This window comes from Phascolarctos cinereus, unplaced genomic scaffold, assembly GCF_003287225.1.
Source record: "Phascolarctos cinereus isolate Bilbo 61053 unplaced genomic scaffold, phaCin_HiC Scaffold_726;HRSCAF=1367, whole genome shotgun sequence".
NCBI lineage: Eukaryota > Metazoa > Chordata > Mammalia > Diprotodontia > Phascolarctidae > Phascolarctos > Phascolarctos cinereus.
Genome location: NW_027556098.1, coordinates 115,679,433 through 115,697,946, shown reverse-complemented (window position 1 = coordinate 115,697,946; position 18,514 = coordinate 115,679,433). Strand labels below are relative to the sequence as shown.

The following is an 18,514-nucleotide window of genomic DNA, read 5'->3' as shown; positions in this document are numbered from 1 at the left end:
CTTTTTCCGCAGTATCATTCTGCTTCAAGCAAACTGATAAGATTGTCAAAGAGCAAAATACTGGATTTCTTTGGGAGGGGTATCTGAGCTGCCTTTACCTCTTCCCTCTTCTCCCTCACCCCACTATATCTAATCAGTTCGCAAATGCTCAGGAGTCTACCTCCAGGATATCTTTTGCATCCTTCCTCCCACCCCCTCCACTCACTCCACCAGCTTTTGTTCAGGTACTCACTACCTCTCACCTGGACTATTAGAACAGTTATTTAATCTTCCTACTTCCAATCTTGAGCCAGAAAATAGCCCAGTCAGCATTTCCTTTGGATGAAGCTGCACTTGGGTTTGAACAAATAGCTGGCCCATTCAACAAACTTACAAAACTATCTCTGATATGTGAACCCGTTAAGTATCTAAAGGGCTTGCAGTAAATGCAGAATACTTTGGCTTCTTTTTGGCCTATTTCAATTGTATTTCATGGGATCATAGAATCTTAAATTCATAAGGGGCCTCAGAAACTATTTGGCTTTTTTCTTTTTTTGCTTTTTTGGTAAGGCAATTGGGGTTAAATGACTTGTCCAGGGTCACACAGCTGGTAAGTGCCAAGTGTCTGAGGCTGGATTTGAACTAAGGTCCTCCTGACTCCAAGGCCAGAGCTCTATCCACTGTGCCACCTAGCTGCCCCTCATTTGGCCTTCTTCAGATGATGATCTGTCCCATAACCAATCAAGCAAAGAAGCTCATAGCTTTTTAAAAATTATTATTATTTAAAAAACTAGTGCCAATGGAAGACTAGGAGAGCCTGGAGAACCTATCGTGGGAATTCTTAAGGACCCTGCCTCCATGTAGGATGGCCCTCCTATCTGGACTCAAAGACAGGAAATGTCTCCTATCCTATTCTCAGGCTCTCCAGGGAACAAGAACTAGAACTTTCTCAGGAAAATATGGGATAGCCTTTCCCTCCAATGTGGCACTCAAGAAATGATGTAATAGGAGTAAACTATCAGTTTTTCCATATCAAATTAAGATACCTACTGGTACCCAGCACCAAACATAGGGTATTACATGCAAATAAGTGTTCAGCAAATATCTACTGATTTGATATCCAAATTTCAGACATAGTAATGGGTCAACACCTTGCCCATACTTGCTTTGAGAGAGAACTATGCTAAGCCACAGCATAAGTGAAAATCCCACTGGAGCAAGGATGGGGAACCTGCAGCCTTGAGGACACACGCGGCCCTCTAGGTCCTCAAGTGCAACCCTCTGACTGACTCCAAACTCCATAGAACAAATTCCCTTAACAAAAACATTTGTCCTGTAAAACTTGGACTCAGCCAAAAGGCTGCACCCGAGGACCTAGAGGGCCACACGTGGTCTCAAGGCCACAGGTTCCCCACCCCTGCCCTAGAGTAAACTCTACCGCACATCCATATTATTTTGTTAGAGTGATAATTTGTTCCCCCTCCCAACACAAAGGGCATATGTACAGTCTGAGGGAATTCTCACTTCTCTAGCTTGCTGTCCACCCTGTCCCCCCACGACCTGAGAACTTCAGTATCTGCCACTGCGCTGTTTTCCATCACCCAAAGTGTAGTCACAATCTCCTCTTGCCCATGGGCCCACAAGACAGAAATAATAACAATAATGGCGAGCATTTATATACCACTTTAATGTTTGCAAAGCACTTTAAAATATAATCTCATCTGATCCTCAAAACAAACCTGGGAGGTACCATTATTATCCCCATTTTACAGAGGAGGAAACTGAGGCAAGCAGAGGTTGTGATTTGTCCAAGGTCACACAGCCAGATTTGACTCAGGTCTTCCTGACTCCAGGTCCAGCATTCTATCCACTAAGCCACTAAGGGCAGAAAAAATAGCAATGCCTACCAGTGGGCAACCCTACCAGTAGAAACCTGTGCAATATCGATCACTTAAGAGGACTTCCCTCAGCAGGGCTTCGGCAGCAGTCAATAAGCAATAACACTTACTATGTGTAAAACAAAGGTTGCCACATTTCTCAAAGCTCTCCTTAGATACCTGGCAAGTAGATGGTTACTCATTTACTCTTCTCTTGTGCTGCAGTTCTCTGCCTCCAGCAGGGGGCACTCATTCTCCTTTCCAGGAAATCAGTTTCTTAACATGGAGCCACAGGAAAAGGACATTCCAAAGTCTCTGTCTCCACTGACTGTGTTATAACTCAGAATATACCCTAGACCACATTACATCTAATTTCTGTAATTCTCAGGCTTCATCCACGAGAAGTTGTGGAGGGGTTAATGGACCCCATTCTATGTTGACTTATTGGTGACTTATTACATTTTGTCTCTTTCCCTTTAGCACTGGGGGAGAGAATATAAATAACACCTGATCCACATGGTAGAACCCAGGAAATGGAGTACTCCTTGCTGCTACCTGTAATCTGTGGGAGAGAGAAGGATGGAGGCATCACCTATTCTTACTGGTACCACATGCATACTGAGTATAGAAAGATTTGTCATCACCACCATATAACCCAAAGCATCTCTAGAAATCCTATCCCCACGCTGTAGAACTTGGGGATAAAATGGAACGCTTCCTAATGAATTAGCAAAACTGCAATGCAGTGTCCTGAAATGGGAAATAAAAAGAAAGGTAGGTTATACATTTGTATACACATACACATTCTCATCTTCCTGAGTTCAAATATGGCCTCAAACATTTACCAGCTGTGTGACCCTGGCGAAGTCATTTAACCCTGTTTGCCTCAGTTTCTCACCCATAAAATGAGCCAGAGAAGGACAAGGCAAACCACTCCAGTAACTTTGCCAAGAAAACCCCAAGTGGGTTCACAAAGAGTTAGCTGGACGTGACTGAAACAACTGAACAATACACAAAGCCACACACCCCTTTTTAGTCCTTTCTATTTACCAATCTCATTTTGCTCCTTGTTTCATTTTGGTGGCTGGGGTTGGGCATGAAGATGGACTTTTTTTTAGGAGGGGGATTGAAAGAAATCAGGGAAAAGGAGGAATGATTGGAAGAGGTTGACAACAGGATGTTTGAGGTAAGAACAGAGAAAAAGCAATCACTAGGGCAAATTGTAGGGTAAAGAAACAGTGAGGAGAAACTGTTAATGATCACTTTATAGATTTGGGTTTACATGGCTATTAGTCCTTTAAAGGCTTCCTCCTAGGCAGTGTATCTACTTTGGAGAGTTGCCTCCAGTCGCATAGTAGGGCCTGCATTATGGCATGTTGGTCCAAAAAGCTAGGCTTCCCACAGCTCATAAGGCGGTTGATTTAGAGCTTAAAGGGGCCTCAGAGGCTGCCTGGTCCGATCCCTTAATTTTTTTTTTTTAAGGCAACTGGGGTTAAGTGACTTGTCCAGGTTTCACACAGCTAGTAAAATTTGAACTCGGGTCTTACTGACTTCAGGGCCGGTGCTCTTATCCACTGCGCAACCTAGCTGCCCCTGGGTCCCTTAATTTTTATAGATAAGGAAACTGAAGCACAGATAGGTTAAGTGACTTGCCCAAGCTCAAAACAAGGCAAGAAGTAGTCCAGTACACATTTACACCCAGGTTCTCTGACTTCAAATCCAGGGTTTTGGTTTTTTTTTTCTCCCCACTGTACCACGTTGTCTGATACACTTAAGTTACAAAATATACATAGCATACTTTTTTTTTAAATTGTGCTTTTTTCTATTGAAAAACAATAAAGCATAATTACTTCTCACTTCAATATAGTTAAAAGAATTTACAGTATGATGTAAATAAACACAAAGCAGGTACAATCAGGTGCCTTTTACACTAATCTTAAACTATTAGCAACAACTACTTAATCTAGCCTGGTTTCTCCCCTAGGCTAGAATAGTATTAATTTATTGAATCTTTCATTATTTGCCCAGGGTTTACCTATTCAAAGACAACTAGTAGCCAGGTTTGTCTAAAAAATACTTGCAAAGTCACTTCTCTACTTTTTTTTTCTTATTGGAGACAATTTTACTGGAGAACAATTAATAGAAAGCTGATGACAGAGTCTGCCATATTCGGTTCTCTTAGATTTCTCTATCAGCTAGCAGTTGGAGGATGAAACCCACAATACTCCTGCTTAAAATTTTAATTTGGAAATATTTTTAACAAAATAAAAAATATAACAAAACACAGATAATGTTAACATGTGGTTTTCTAAGTCAATATCTAGCCTTGCAAGGATTATTGTATACAATTTAGTGTCCCCAGTTTCTGTGTGCATTTGACACCATGACACCTTTATCCTCCTTTGAAGACTCCTGTCTCATTTTGTGGCAAAGTAACAAGAGGGAAACATCACAGCAGCATGATGCCTTCATCTGTCCCAATTTGGTATTTTTCCAATCAGAACGGACTTTCACCCACTTCATTTTGGGCTACTCCTCCCAACACCTCCTCCCCATGTCTGTACTGTAGATAGATCAAGCTATAGATTTGTAGATGAATCTATATAGCTCTATTTATGTATGTGTGTGTGTGTGTGTGTGTGTGTGTGTGTGTGTATACACACACATACATACACAGGCTAACACTGTCATTTCAACTCCTCTGTGTGTGTATGTATATAAGTATTAGCCTATGTTCATAGCCTATGAACATTCTGCTTGCCTTTTGTTTGCTAGATGTGGCAACTACCTGCCCTTACCAAGGTGAGTTTCTAAGCCATTTTTTCTAGCAAAGTGTAATTGAGATGGCCCAAAAATGACAAAGCCCAGAAACCTGTAACAAGGAGTAACATACACACCCACAATACAAGAAGAGCAACACCCAGCAGACAACCACATCCTACAGTTACTGTGAGACTAGGGACCAGTGCACCCAGCAGAGACATCACACCTATCAGGGAGCAGGTTCAATGTGGGCAGCAAAACTACATCAGCAGGAAACACCAGTAGTCCCATAGTATTGGAGGCATGAGCTTCCCGTCCATGCATGCTCCCTGCCACTCACGTTTCCTAGGCAGGTACTCCTCTCACGTGATCCTGATCCATGCCCAATCTCTCCACTGAATTGTGGTAGAGGGTGCTACAGTTTCATTTTGTGTTTTTTGGGGGGTGGGTGGATAGGGGAAGTTCTGTTACAACCTTTCTCACTATTTCATTAAATGACTATTTTGAACTAATTCGATTCTCTGGCTAACTAAAATAAATACATTGGCAGGGGCTCATGAGCTATGGCTCTGAATGGATGTAAACCCATAAAGTACCTTAAACGAGGGATTTAATTCTAGGGTTCCCACCCGGGAGAGAGGTAATAGAGGTGCTACATGGAGAATAGACTCATAAAATAAACATGAGTTATCATCCAGTCTAGCCCTCTCCTTTTACAGTGAAGGAGAAATCACAGAGATGAATAGAGTTGTTCAAGGGCAGAGAGTAGCAGTGTAAGTCTCCTGACTCCTAGTTCTGTGCTCCAATAAATAAGGCTGCTTCCTTTCTTACTCCTCAGGAGAGCTGGATTTTATATGTCCAATTCCATAGGGAGTCTTTCCAGCTTCTTTTCCAATTAATCCTTACTTATAGATTACATACACACACACACACACATACACACACACACACACACACACACAGTGGAAAGGACACACTTCCCATCAGCTTCTCTACCCTCAATATTATTAAGATATTTCCATCCATCTCCCTAAACTAACATCTCCAGCTGCAGTTGCCCAGAGAGCAGTGGTTTGGGGGAAGGTCTTTGGACTTGGCTACAATGAATGTAACTTTCAAGGCCAAAAGGAAGAAATGTCTCCCAAATATGCCCATCTATCTATTCCATGATGCAAATAATCTGGGCATAGATAACAAGTTGTAGGCACATAAAGCAAGTTTAATAGGAAAGACTTTCACTCCCAGCCCCATGGGGCTGATATAAAAATTGCTGTTAAAGATCATCTGTACTCAAAATTTACATAATCAAAACTTTTATTTAAAAAAAGACAAAGAATGTAGAGTGGATTAAGAGTGCAGCTTTCATCTTTTCTGAAAAGGATAGCAAAGCCCAGGCCCTTTCAGATAGCATGTCTACAATGTACTATATGACACTGCTTGAGGGGTGACACATTGATGGGAGACATCATGGAGGCTAAAAATATACAAGGTGCTGAAACAGCCTTAAAATTTTCAAAGTTATAAACATAGTTTACAAAAAACTTCTTTAAAAACTCATTATTATATATTATAATTATATATTACATTGTAATATGTAATTATATAATCCTAAAAGCTGTAGACATTTATACAATTCCGAGTTTTATATTCTTGGAAACATAAACCCAAAGTACCATATCTTAAATGATATGATCTCACTTCATGAAGCTGACTCCCAAAGTACCAAACTTCATGCCCATGTCTAAGACAGATATAAACACTTGCCGTCATTCACAGTACAGAAAGTATCACCAACGACTGGCCTAGAGGAAACTCAAAGGTGAGAATGAGCAAGCACCTTCATAAGAAAACTGCTAATGTGCTTCAGAAAACACGATGGCAAGAAGAATTGATGAGATATAAAAAAATTTAGTTACTTAAAAAACAAAAACATCACCCCCGAAACACTATATGCCGAGAAAACAGCGATAGTTATCTATGATCTGAAGGAAGAGAATAAGATCCATTAGACCCATGGCGTCCAAGAGATCTGGGCTGCACCCCTCAGAGAAATGATGAGCATTCTGTATTCTCCATCATTAGCCAGAGAAGAGGCTAGAAGGAGATCGTGATAGGAATGGGTTTCAGACCTGGAAGGTGTGAGCTAAGCCAGAGGGAGGACTAACCTAATTACCTGATGTAGCTTTGGCAGTGGGAGCCTCAAAGGGACACCTTCATGTGGTGAGGTGATAACAGCACTTTCTCATTCTTTCAGAGCCAACTGGCTTATGAGGCTGGAAAAAAGAGACGAGATCTTGATGACAAAAGGCTGATGAAACAAGGTCAAAGAACTATAGCAAACTTCTTTCTTATTCATTTAAATATAAATATTTTTCTCCCTTTCTGGGCAAAAAAAAATGATCATAATTATATAATTCCTTTCCTTTTGACTATCTTACTTCTGTTCTATAGGACAGTTTTTTAAAATGAATTTTTAGGGAAGTATTTAAATAGGAAAAAGGGTGACTAGGTTTAGGGTATGAGAACAAAGCTTTCTGTCCAGGATATTGTGCTAGAATTTCTTTGTTTGTAATCAGAAGTGTCTAAAGTTCTGTTGTTTTTTCACCCTCGGAACACTAAATCAGAAGGAAGTGACCACTCACTACCACAACAGAGATTCGTTTAGGCTGGATGTGAAAGAACCCTAAGAAGTCAGTCTTTGAACTATTCTTTGGTATTCATAAATTGCCAATTTAAATTTTTTTACATAAAATAGGCAATTTACCTTTAAAATTAATACTACATATAAAATTTTATTCTATGGCTAATTAAATTATTCTTCTGTTATAACACAGTAGCGATTTAAAGGAGAAGGAAACATTCAGTTTGAAGGTTTGGCCTGAGAAGACTAAAGAGATACTAGGACAAAGAAAGGCAGGCAGGAAGAGGATATGCAAGGGGAAAGGGCAGGGAGAAATGCTTAAGGCTACAAGACAGAAAGTGAAAGGAGAGAAGGAAAAAGAGGAAGGGGAAGGGACAAATCATCATCTCCTAATCACCCAAGTGTGGTCCCACATGCCACATCTCATTCCAGTAGAACAGTCCTTTACAACATCAGTTTGCCTTTTCTACCCAAGACCACTCCTCAACATTCCACTCACCAGGTGGCTCCAGAAGTCTCAAGGTGGATAAAGAGCCCTTTGTTGGAGAGTCCTTTGAAAATTATTCTTGTCCTATTCCAACTACACTGCATCTGACCAGGCCTATTTTGTGTACTCATTGATTCAGACTGGGCAGCTAGGTGGTGTAGTGGATAGAGCCCTGGGCTTGAAATCAGGAATCTTCCTGAGTTCAAATCTGGTCTCAGACACTTATCAGCTGTGTGACCCTGGGCAAGTCACTTAATCCTATTTGCCTCAGTTTCCTCATCTGGTAAAAATGAGCTGGAGAAGGAGATGGCAAACCACTCTAGTATCTTTTTCAAGAAAACCCCAAATGGGGTCATGAGGAGTTAGACACGACTGAAAAAGGACTCAAATAACAACTGATTCAGACTATCCAGGAACAGTTGCTTTTTGTTTTTTTTAACTTTAGTAATCCGTGATGGCTTCCCCTCTACTCATCCTGCATCCAAGATTTTTGCTCCTAAACACTATTATAAAGACTTTTAAAGTCAACTTTGTGATTTTGCAACTATATGAATAAGTGGGTTTTAATGGCAGGGTTGGGGGGGGGGGATTCGAGATAGATTTAATTTAGGGATACTTGACTTTGCCTGAAATGACATACTGAATGAATGCCCTTTTCCTCCTCAGGACCTGTTTCCTTATATAGAAAATAAGGGAGTTGGGCTAATGATCTCCACAATTCCTTCTAACTTTCCAATTTCATAATCTGTCTTACTAACCGCTCTCCCCACCCCCCAATCAGAGGTTCCCTACTCCTGCCCTAGAAAACCTTATCATTTTCACTTCTCAGTGCCAGTGCTATAGCAGGTACCAGTTCTACCTTTCAAAAGCAACATGTAAAGAGAATATGGGGTTCATTTCACTGACCCCTGAACACAAGAGTTGCCTCTTGTGCAACTGAGCAGTCATTGCAGAGTGGTGGCACCCTGAAAATTATGCAGAATTGTTGAGGATGCCAGATGCAAAAAATACTTTATGACATAAGAGAGGCACTGTGGCTCGATAAAAACACTAGCGCAGTTATCAGGAAACCTGGGGTTGAGTTCCAGCAGAAATAATAATAATAGTAATAACAACAGCGAGCATTCCTTTAGTGCTTTAGATAGCTTTCTGTATTGCAAAGTACAAGTATTATCTCATTTGGTCCTCACAATAACCTGGGAAGGTAGGTACTATTTTTATTCCCATTTTACAGATGAGGAAACTGATGCTGAGAAGTTGACTGGCTCAGGAACACACAAATAGTGAGTTTCTGAAGTAGGATTTGAACCCAGGTCCTCCTAACTGTAGGGCCAAAGCTCTGTCCACTGCACCACTTAGCTGCCACTATATGACCCTAGGCAAATCATTTGACCTTTTTGGCCTTAGTTTCCTTATCTGCAAAATGAGGGGTTTGGATTTCACAATCTCTAAGAATCTTTAAAGCTCTAATGGTCTATGAATACACAACATATATTCTGAACATAGGTGCTCATAAAACCTGTAGAATGGCCTGTATAATCAACATTGGTTTTCAGTTCATTATTTCAACAAATATTTTCTAAACTCTTACCATGAGTGACGCTCTGTGGGAAATCCAAAGTTCAGTTATGATATGGATTCATTTATATGTATTGTTTCAAAGCTATCTCGCTTTTAAGGATATGAAATATATTCAGGAATAGACTAAATCTCAAACAGTGTAACTGCTGTGTTAAACTATGAGCTCCCACGTCTTCTCAGACTGGGCATTTCCCAGGAGCAGGGACTGTCTCACTCACAGCAAAGACTGGGAGCCTCAAATCTCTTCTTTCATATTCTTTCTTAATGACCTCTATACAGCCTCATGGCAAGGTATTTAACTGACATTTTAAGAGGGTTCTGGAGACACAGGTTCTCGGACGCTGGGGTAACAGCTGTTATATAAAAATCCTAAGAAGAAAGGAAATGACAACATTTTAAAAAACTGATCCCTATTTTGAATGCTCAGAACCCTAATGAATCTCATAAAGCCAATTCCTTAATTGATCATTTGTCTAAATTTGAATTTCCATACATTGGGTTGATTTAAAGCAGATTCCTCCAGTAATAACTTTTGTCATAGCTATTATTATGTAACCTCAGTTTGGACTATCACCTAAAATTAGAAAAAATAATAAAATAATTCCCAAATGTAACATACTACTCATCTGAAAGACCCAGTTGAGTTTTAACTTCATATCCTGGATCACTAAATGATTAATTATATGATTAACTATATATTTATATTATTCATATAAATAAACAATTTCAAAGTTAGATTAGAAATTACCTAGCCCGTAACACCATCTGTCCTAAATTATTACACGGCTTTAGGTTTAACCCTTTACAGTATGCTTGCTCATACATACCTTGGGAGATTGCTGGAAGATTTCTTGTACATTTGCCTTCATGTCTATAGCCTGAAACTTTTTTCTAGGAAGGAGGGGAGTAAGGAGGTGTCTGAATTTATGACTTTATCACTAGGGAACTCGTAATATTGAAACTCTCTGAAACTCAAGTGTAACTTAAAATGACATGTCTGGGCCACTGACTGGTTAAATGATTTGCTCATTGTTATAGACTGAATATGTATCAGAGGCAAGATTTGAACTTAGGCCTGACTCCAAAGCTTCCCAGGGACTACCATGTCTCTCTGCCACTCACAGCTTAAAGTTTATATATAGTTACATAAAAATTGCCATTTTCCTGTCCATGTCTGCTGCACTTGCTCTTTACCTAGATACTGTACCCAGCCTTATAATGCTAACAAAATAACAATCTCAGTACTGGGACCTCAGATGTCATCCAAGTCACCCCTACCCGAAGCATGAATCCTCATACAATACAGTATTCCTAATAGGTGGCTATTCCACCTCTGCTTAAAGACTTCCAGTGAAATGGAAATTAACTTGTATAATATCCACTGCAACATAATAATGGTTGTAGTTTCTTCTACATGCTTATTCACTATAAAGTCTTCTTTTGGGGAGCTAAGGAGGTTCAAAGTATGTGGTACAATGCCTTGATTCATCTTCTGAGTGATTTTTTTGTGTGTGGTGAGAAGGACACGAAGATAAGAGGTAAACAGGACAAGGGAAAATGATTGAAATGTAGGTAAAATTAATGACAACCATGAAAGAGAATGCTTTATTAGAGAGTAAATCTCATCGTGGGAAATGACATTCCCCAAATATTTTTGCTACCAAACTAACTCAAAAAACTACTGACAATGCTAGATTATTGAACTAGACGAGCTCCTTAACAGCTAACTCCTAACTTTTCTTGAGTGTTAATACTACACCTGTTTCAGAGCAGACGACTTATGACATAGCAGTACTGCCAACTGAGAGCAGTGTGACTATATATTGGGTACCAGTTTCCAATTCTATTCAGTTAATAAGAAAAACAAAACAACGAGGCGAAGAACCATTTTACTTTTAGTCATATTGTATCACAAGTCTTCTCATGTTTTCACCTGTTAAAAATAGAACCTTATTGGCAGACCATACTGAAGCCCATGTTGATGTCACAACTACCGAAGGCTACTTGCTCTGCCTCTTTTGTGTTGGTTTTACCAAAAAGTGCAGCAACCAGATTCATAAGACCTCTTAGGCCCAGCACCAACAGGTCTGTAAAATTTGTAAGAAAATGATGGAAATCATGACCTGAGAGGTGCAGACAAATGACTTGAAAGAAGTTGTCAATAAACTAATTCCGAGACAGCATTGGCTTGCCAGTCCATTTACCCTCTCCATGATGTATTTGTCTGAAACGTCAAGATGCTCAAGAAGCCCAAATTTGAACTGGAAAAGCTAATGCAGCTGCATGGTGAAGGTGGTGGCTCTGGAAAACCTTCAGGAGATGAAACGGGCACAAAAGTAGAAAGGGCTAATTGCTATGAACCACCAGTTCAAGAATCTGTCTGAGGACTTTTAAAGGTTGAAAAATAAAAATTTATTATTGTGAAAAAAAAAAATAGAACCTGGAAAAGAACAAAAGTAATAAATCTTGAAATAGCAGACAAAAATCTTAAGACTGTTGGAGGGGGGCCTCAGAGGTCAACTAGTTAAAGCCCCTACCAAAGGCAACAATCCCCTCCATAATAATCCCGACAAGTGATCATTTAGTCTCTGCTTTCATAAACTGAGGGGCAGAGGATTCCCTATCTCGTAGGACTTCCCATGATATGTCATCACACAGCTCTGTTGGAAAATTTTTCTTCCTTATATCAAGGTGAGATACACCTTCCCGTCTAATCTAACCAGGTTTCTGGCCCTAGGTTCTCCCTTCTGGGAGCAACACAAAAGTTTAACTCATTTCACAAGGCAGTCCTTTAAATACCTGAAAGACAGCTATCATGTTCTTACTTAAACATTCTTTTCTCCAGATCAAACATGCCCAATTCCTCACATGATATGACTTCTCTTTAAAAACTCAATACTCTACAAGATCTACAATCTCCCATTCAATTCACCATCCCAGAAAATTAACAGAGATAAAAACTATCCTCAACTTTGTAAAATTATATTACAAGAGCTAAATTCTCAACTGATACTCATTCACAAGACTTTTATGATCAGGAGATTTATTTCAACTTTTAGGCCAGCATGCTAAAATAAATTTAAACTTCACCTTTGATGTGGTGGTGATGTGCTTACTATACTAGGAAACAGGAAGATTACATTTTCTTAAAGACTATTAAAAAAAAGCATCAGCATAATCAAAAATAACAAATTTTTAGAGAATTTTCTCAAAAGGCTTGTCTCGAGAGTGGGGCTATATGTCTAGTTTGATTTGTGTAGAGTGGAAACAGTTTCTATAACAATTTCAGTCCTCTTTCAAAGAACACAAAACTTTACTTCTAGGGCAACAGAATCAAGTTTTAAATAGTCAAAAAGAACAAGTAAAAGACAGTTTGGTTATATGTATATATACTCAGTAATTCCTACAGCCCAGGACAGGTCATCAGAGATGTTACTAATGCATATGGAATACAGGATAAGTAAAATTGCTTCCCTAGACCATTTTTGGCATGAGTTACCTAATACTAGGAAAGGTGCCTTGTGTCCTGCAAGTAAAGGGTGAAATGAAAAGTATTCTGGCCTCTATGTAGCCTTGACAAGTTATAGGCTTAATGGAATTTCAGAAGCAGCATAAAAGAAATGGGGCTCTCAATCTGATGCACTCTTCTAGGGGAGTTAATGTAACTGAGCTAAGGCCTTCAATTCTGAAATTAATTGAAGATAACATTTCACATATTTAAAAACTGTGATAAACACTCCTATTTTGCATTAACATGGAGATGGTACATTCATTTTATTACACAGTAAAAATTCAAAACTGAAGGAAAGCATTCTGGGTCTCAAGGCAACAGTATTTATAGGAAGCAGATCTTCAATTTCTGATATACTTTTCTAGCACAAAAAGAGGAGTCCTAGTCAAGAGGATGGAGCTTACTACATACATGGGGAAGCCCAGAAATGAAAACTGCTGAGTGCTAACATACCAGAGCAAACAAGGAACAGCTCTAGTGAGCAAATAAGTTACATTATTGTCAGAATTATGGAAAAATAAGATGCCATGACAACACAAATTATCTTGGATAATAAAACAGGCCCTCAAGACACCCTAAATTAGGGAAAAATATACTAATACTTGGTGGATGGAAGCATGGATTCATTGCTATCAAACGGTCTAAATTCTCTAGTTTTTACCCAGAAAAGATGTATTCTGTGAACACAACATTCACGATTCCCACTGGAGCGAAAAGAATCCTGAACCTGAAGCCATGAGACATGAATGCTAATACTGGCTTAGTTATGAGGACCTTCCATAAGTCACACAATTTTTTTGTACCTCAGTTTCCTCCTCTATAAAAGTTGGACAAATAATAACTATCTTCCATAACACATCTGGTAGTATGAAGATGATATCATAGAAATTGTTCTTAAAAGCAAAAAGTAGTATTAAAAACTATAGGATAATTATTACAAATATTCAAGATATGTTCTCAAGAATCCAAGATTTCCCTGTCTCCTTGGCAAAAATCTATTTTCCCCCAAAGAGCCATAGAATCCTGGACAACAAACCAACCCCAATTTGGCAGAAGCAAGAATGTTGATGTATACAGAGTGATGTGGATACTGATGGATGAAAGAGGGAATAAAATCTTTCCGACAAAATAAAATTTTTTGAAAATCTTTCTGTTTTGGGGCAGCTAGGTGGTATAATGGATAGAGCTCTAGCCTTGGAGTCAGAAGGACCTGAGTTCAAATCCGGCCTTAGCCAATTGACACTTAACTAGCTGTGTGACCCTGGGCAAGTTACTTAACCTCGATTGCCTCACCAAAAAGCAAAAAAACCCCACAAACTTTCTGTTTCAATTCTTGTTGAAAATCTTTACAAAACCTTATTAGTCCATACATTTCTTTTAAAGTTAAGTACAGCACAGTAAATATCATCTCCTGTTTCTTTGATGATTTATGATCTTGTAGTGCCTCAAGGTCATGATCCTGAATGTCAATTCTTCTCGCACAATCTTGTAGTTATAAAAGAGGGGGTTAAATATGTACTGACCCTAGAACATATCCTGTACTGCTTTTTCAAATAAATCCCTGATAACAGTTTTTTCTTGTCATTTGCTTCTTTCACTTAGAAGGTGACTGCAGCAAAAAAAGTTCTGGTTAATTAAGGTTTACACTGTAATGTATATTAAATGCATATAATAAAAATTCTTGGGTGAGTACCTATAAAAGTACACCAACCTATACAGAAGGACATGGTAATTAAAATCACACACTGATGAATTTCCCTAAGTGTCCTGGTCTTTCCTCAGCCTCCTTCTGACATCTCATTTTACTTGCAAATATATATTTTAACTAGCAGCAGCAAATCCGTGATTTTTCAACATACTGAATTTCATGAAATTATAGAATGTTAGAAATAAAAGAAATTTTAGAAATTCTCTCCTCCAGCCTCCCCTTATTTTACAAATGAATAATTAAGCCTAAAGAGGCAGGGACTTGCCAAAGATCAGTGAGTAACAGAGCCAGGATTTGACCATGAATCTCCTGATTCCCACTCCAATAACCTCCTGCTTTCTCAGGCGGCTAGCAACCTTCACATTTTCTGCTTGAAAATGTTAGTTTCATTCTTTTAAAATGAGACATTCTTGAACATGGCTGCCAAAAGCAGGACTGATATCTCATGGATTTTACAAATGTAGGGAGCTTTTGTTTATGCCTGGATTAACAATACGGAATTTCAAAGCATTTAGACGTCTTTTACAATTTCATCAGGAGGGCTACTGAGGACTTAGACAGTAGCACTGAAAGGTAATTACAGTTCTAGAGAAATAGGGGAACTTTCTGCCTTATGGTAAACTCTAATAAAATTTAGTAATAATGGTCACTTCCAAAATTACACAAAAGCAGCTTATAAACATCACTGTCTCCTCAAATATTTCTAAAGCTCTTGCCTAGGTGAGACTGCCAGGATTATCTTCAGAATTATGTAGTTTCTAGGGTTAAGGATTCGACTTAGAACTTTAAAAGAACCAATAAAAAAAAACACATTTAGACACACAAATGCACGTTCCTGTTAGTGTATAATCCAACACTCTGACATTTAGTAACTACTTTTTCATTTCAAATATAAGTTTGCCAGTATGCAATAGCATCTTTTTTATTTAATCTACACTACTGCCTCACAAAGGCAAAGACCAAAGTTGGTACTAGTTCATACTTGATGTAGAGAACTAGCACTATGTTCACGTTTTCACTGGATTTTTCAGAAAGGCTTATGTGCTGCTTGCTACTAGTTATCTTCCAAATTTACTTTGTCCATGCACAAGATCAGCAGAGCAAAAAGGGGGCCTGTCTTCTTTGTGATGATGATCCCTCAGTCAGTAATGTTTTCAGAGACTTTTGGAAGAATTCCATGGCAGGTATACTCAGAGGCAGATTATGTTGTTTTCAAACAACAAAAAGAAAGGTGGAGAAAAGAGGGAAAATGACGCTCCTCGTGTCTGGTGGAAATCTCTCCCATTGACAGGCAGGAGGCTCTCTTGACCCTCTAGGCAGCTTTTGCAGGCAAATGTAGTCAGGCTGGTTTTAGACGTTATAATCGGGGGACTTGCCCTGTGGCTGCCTCAGCCAGATCTGTAGTGTCACAAACACTCCCACAGTCACATGAAAGAAAAGCTGCCAGAGGTTGCGGAGTTCATATAGATACATGTTGCACAGACAAATTAAGCCAAAAGTCAAGAAAGATTTTACATTCCTCCAGCCAGTGCAGTAGATGAGCAAATAACACTGTCCAAAAACAAAAATCAAAGACAATTATTATTGGTCAGGAAGAGATCTTTCAGCAACCAAATTGCAATAGGCCAGCATAAAATAATGGTCATAATAATGGCCAACACTTGCATAGCACTTCGAGGTTTACAAAGTACTTTACAAATATTATATAATTTTATCCTAATAACTCTGTGAGGTGGGTGCTATTATTATCTTCTCCATTTTACAAATGAAGAAACTGAGGCTGAGAGAGATTAAGTGATCTTTCCAGAGTCACACAGCTATTAAGTGTTGGAACTCAAGTCTTCCTGACTCAACTCCAACACTCTATTTCCTAAGCCTTCCAGTTGCCTTGGGGATAAATAAAATATGTTATTCAGTGGTGAATCAACTTAAGAGCTCTAAATCACTGTCTTCTAAACTCCATAGCTAACAGAAAAGATAATGTTTCTTTTATTCTCTTCACTTTTCTAAAAGAAAAAATGCTAAGTACAATATTAAGAAGCACAGTTGGAAATTCTCCACGAGCAGGCTGAGCAAATTTCCTGAGCAGGAAACCTAGAAAAGTATAAAAAGTGCATTATATATGTATATATAATATATATATATATATGTATGTATACATACATACATATATAATTTTTGATAAAATGGTGGTGAGAATGAACATGAATGAAAAGGAAGGCTATCCTAAAAGTCAATTCCAAATAGGTCCCAACCACTTTCAAGATTTAACATGGCACAATAAAACTGACAGCCATTCAAAGTAAGTGCATTCCCAAGACCCCTCTGTATATGACAGTATACATATATTTGTACATATGTGCAATCATATAACAAATGACAATGGACAGACCCTTAAGCAACTCAACCAACTTCCAGAAAAATCTAAAATTAACCAGAAACCATATCACTTTGTAATATTACAAAGCATCACATAAAAGAAGGCAATGTTCCTGTGCTAAACCGAAGGCTGGCTTCAGAAAAAAAAAATCCAGTAGCAGTGAATATTCTAAAGTAGACATAAGAGACTAAAATGCCTTGTGAAAAACTAAGAATGAAGCAGTGATAATTCAGAAATACACTATGCTAAGCTGGTTCATAGGCTGTTGTGGTCAAAAGTATATACAAAAATTAAAAGTAAGAAACTGGAGAAACTGCAGTCTTAAATGGTGAAAGGTAAGCAACACCAATGAAATCACTGATATACCAAAATACCAAAGTAAAAGTTGGATCAGTTTTGATAAAAAATTATAACTGATTAAGAAGCATGTTACAATTCAAATAAACTGAGTTTTGCAATTAATTATATCTTTGAGAACACAATTATTAACCTGTTTAACCCAATATCTTTTCTCCTTGTTACACACACACACACACACACACACACACACACACACACACACAATATGTACATATACATGGGTAGCTAAGTGGTGCAATAGATAGAGTGCTAGGCCTGGAATAAGGAAGTCTCATCTTACTGAATTCAAATCTGGCATCAGACACTTCCTAGCTATACGATCCTGGGCAAGGCACTTAACCTTGAACTCCTATAAAATGAGCTGGAGAAGGAAATGAGAAACCACTCCAGTACCTTTGCCAAGAAAACCCTAAATGGGGTCATGAACAGTCAGACATGACTGAAATCACTGAACAATGCATACATAACATTCCCACATATACTTCACACATATTTACATATGTACACGTCTACAGACACATAGACACACTGTATCTATAGGCACATGCTGCATATACAATTTACATGCACATAAGTACATACGTATTGGTATTATACATGCCATTAACTTTTAATTGCAGCCATTTCCTCTACCCCAAAACTACCTGAATTCTTTTTTAAATTTTTATTCATTTTGAATGAGAATACAAAAAGGAAAAATAACATTTCCACGTACACAGCGCAACATAAAAAGAGCATTCAATATAAAACCATGAATTTCCATTTCAAACTGTTCACTTTTTTAAAAAAATTATGGAATAAATACTACATATCATTAACCCTGATTTTTCTGTGCTTCCTTCTAATTTTTCTTTTGTTCTTTTCTGTGCACTTTTTATTTTTTTCCTCACTCTCTCCCCACTACACCCTAGAGAAAGCTACCACTAGACACTAATATGTGTATGTGTGTATGTATATATGTATATAAAACCGTACTATACATATTTCTACTCATCAGTTCTTTCTCTGGATATGGATAGCATCTTCCTTCATAGGTCCTTTATACCTGATTTGAGTTACACTAAAATGACTTTTGAGTAATACTCAAAATGACTTAGTCATCCAAAAGTATTCTTAGAACAATATTGCTGTTACCATGTACAATATTCTCTTGGTTTTGCTCATTTCACTTCATTATTTTATGAAAGTCTTCCATGTTTTTCTAAAATCAACCAGCTCATCATTTTT

At 38.3% G+C, this 18,514-nt stretch overlaps 1 protein-coding gene across 6 annotated transcripts in view; it reads right to left on the bottom strand.

Moving 5' to 3' along the window:
• The window catches only part of SEC22A (SEC22 homolog A, vesicle trafficking protein), a 160,043-nt gene that overhangs the window by 70,476 nt on the left and 71,053 nt on the right, over positions 1–18,514 (bottom strand). For 2 of the 6 annotated variants that reach the window (XM_020985967.2, XM_020985966.2), the window contains one exon: positions 10,907–16,098. The exons of 1 other annotated variant lie outside the window; for it this stretch is intronic. In XM_020985967.2, coding sequence (XP_020841626.1) covers positions 15,898–16,098 — 201 coding nt within the window. In that variant the 3' untranslated portion in view covers positions 10,907–15,897. Of the gene's footprint in view, positions 1–1,432; positions 6,893–10,906; positions 16,099–18,514 lie in introns of those variants that run through there. 3 more of the 6 variants (XM_020985972.2, XM_020985971.2, XM_020985970.2) reach the window with 3 other exon arrangements.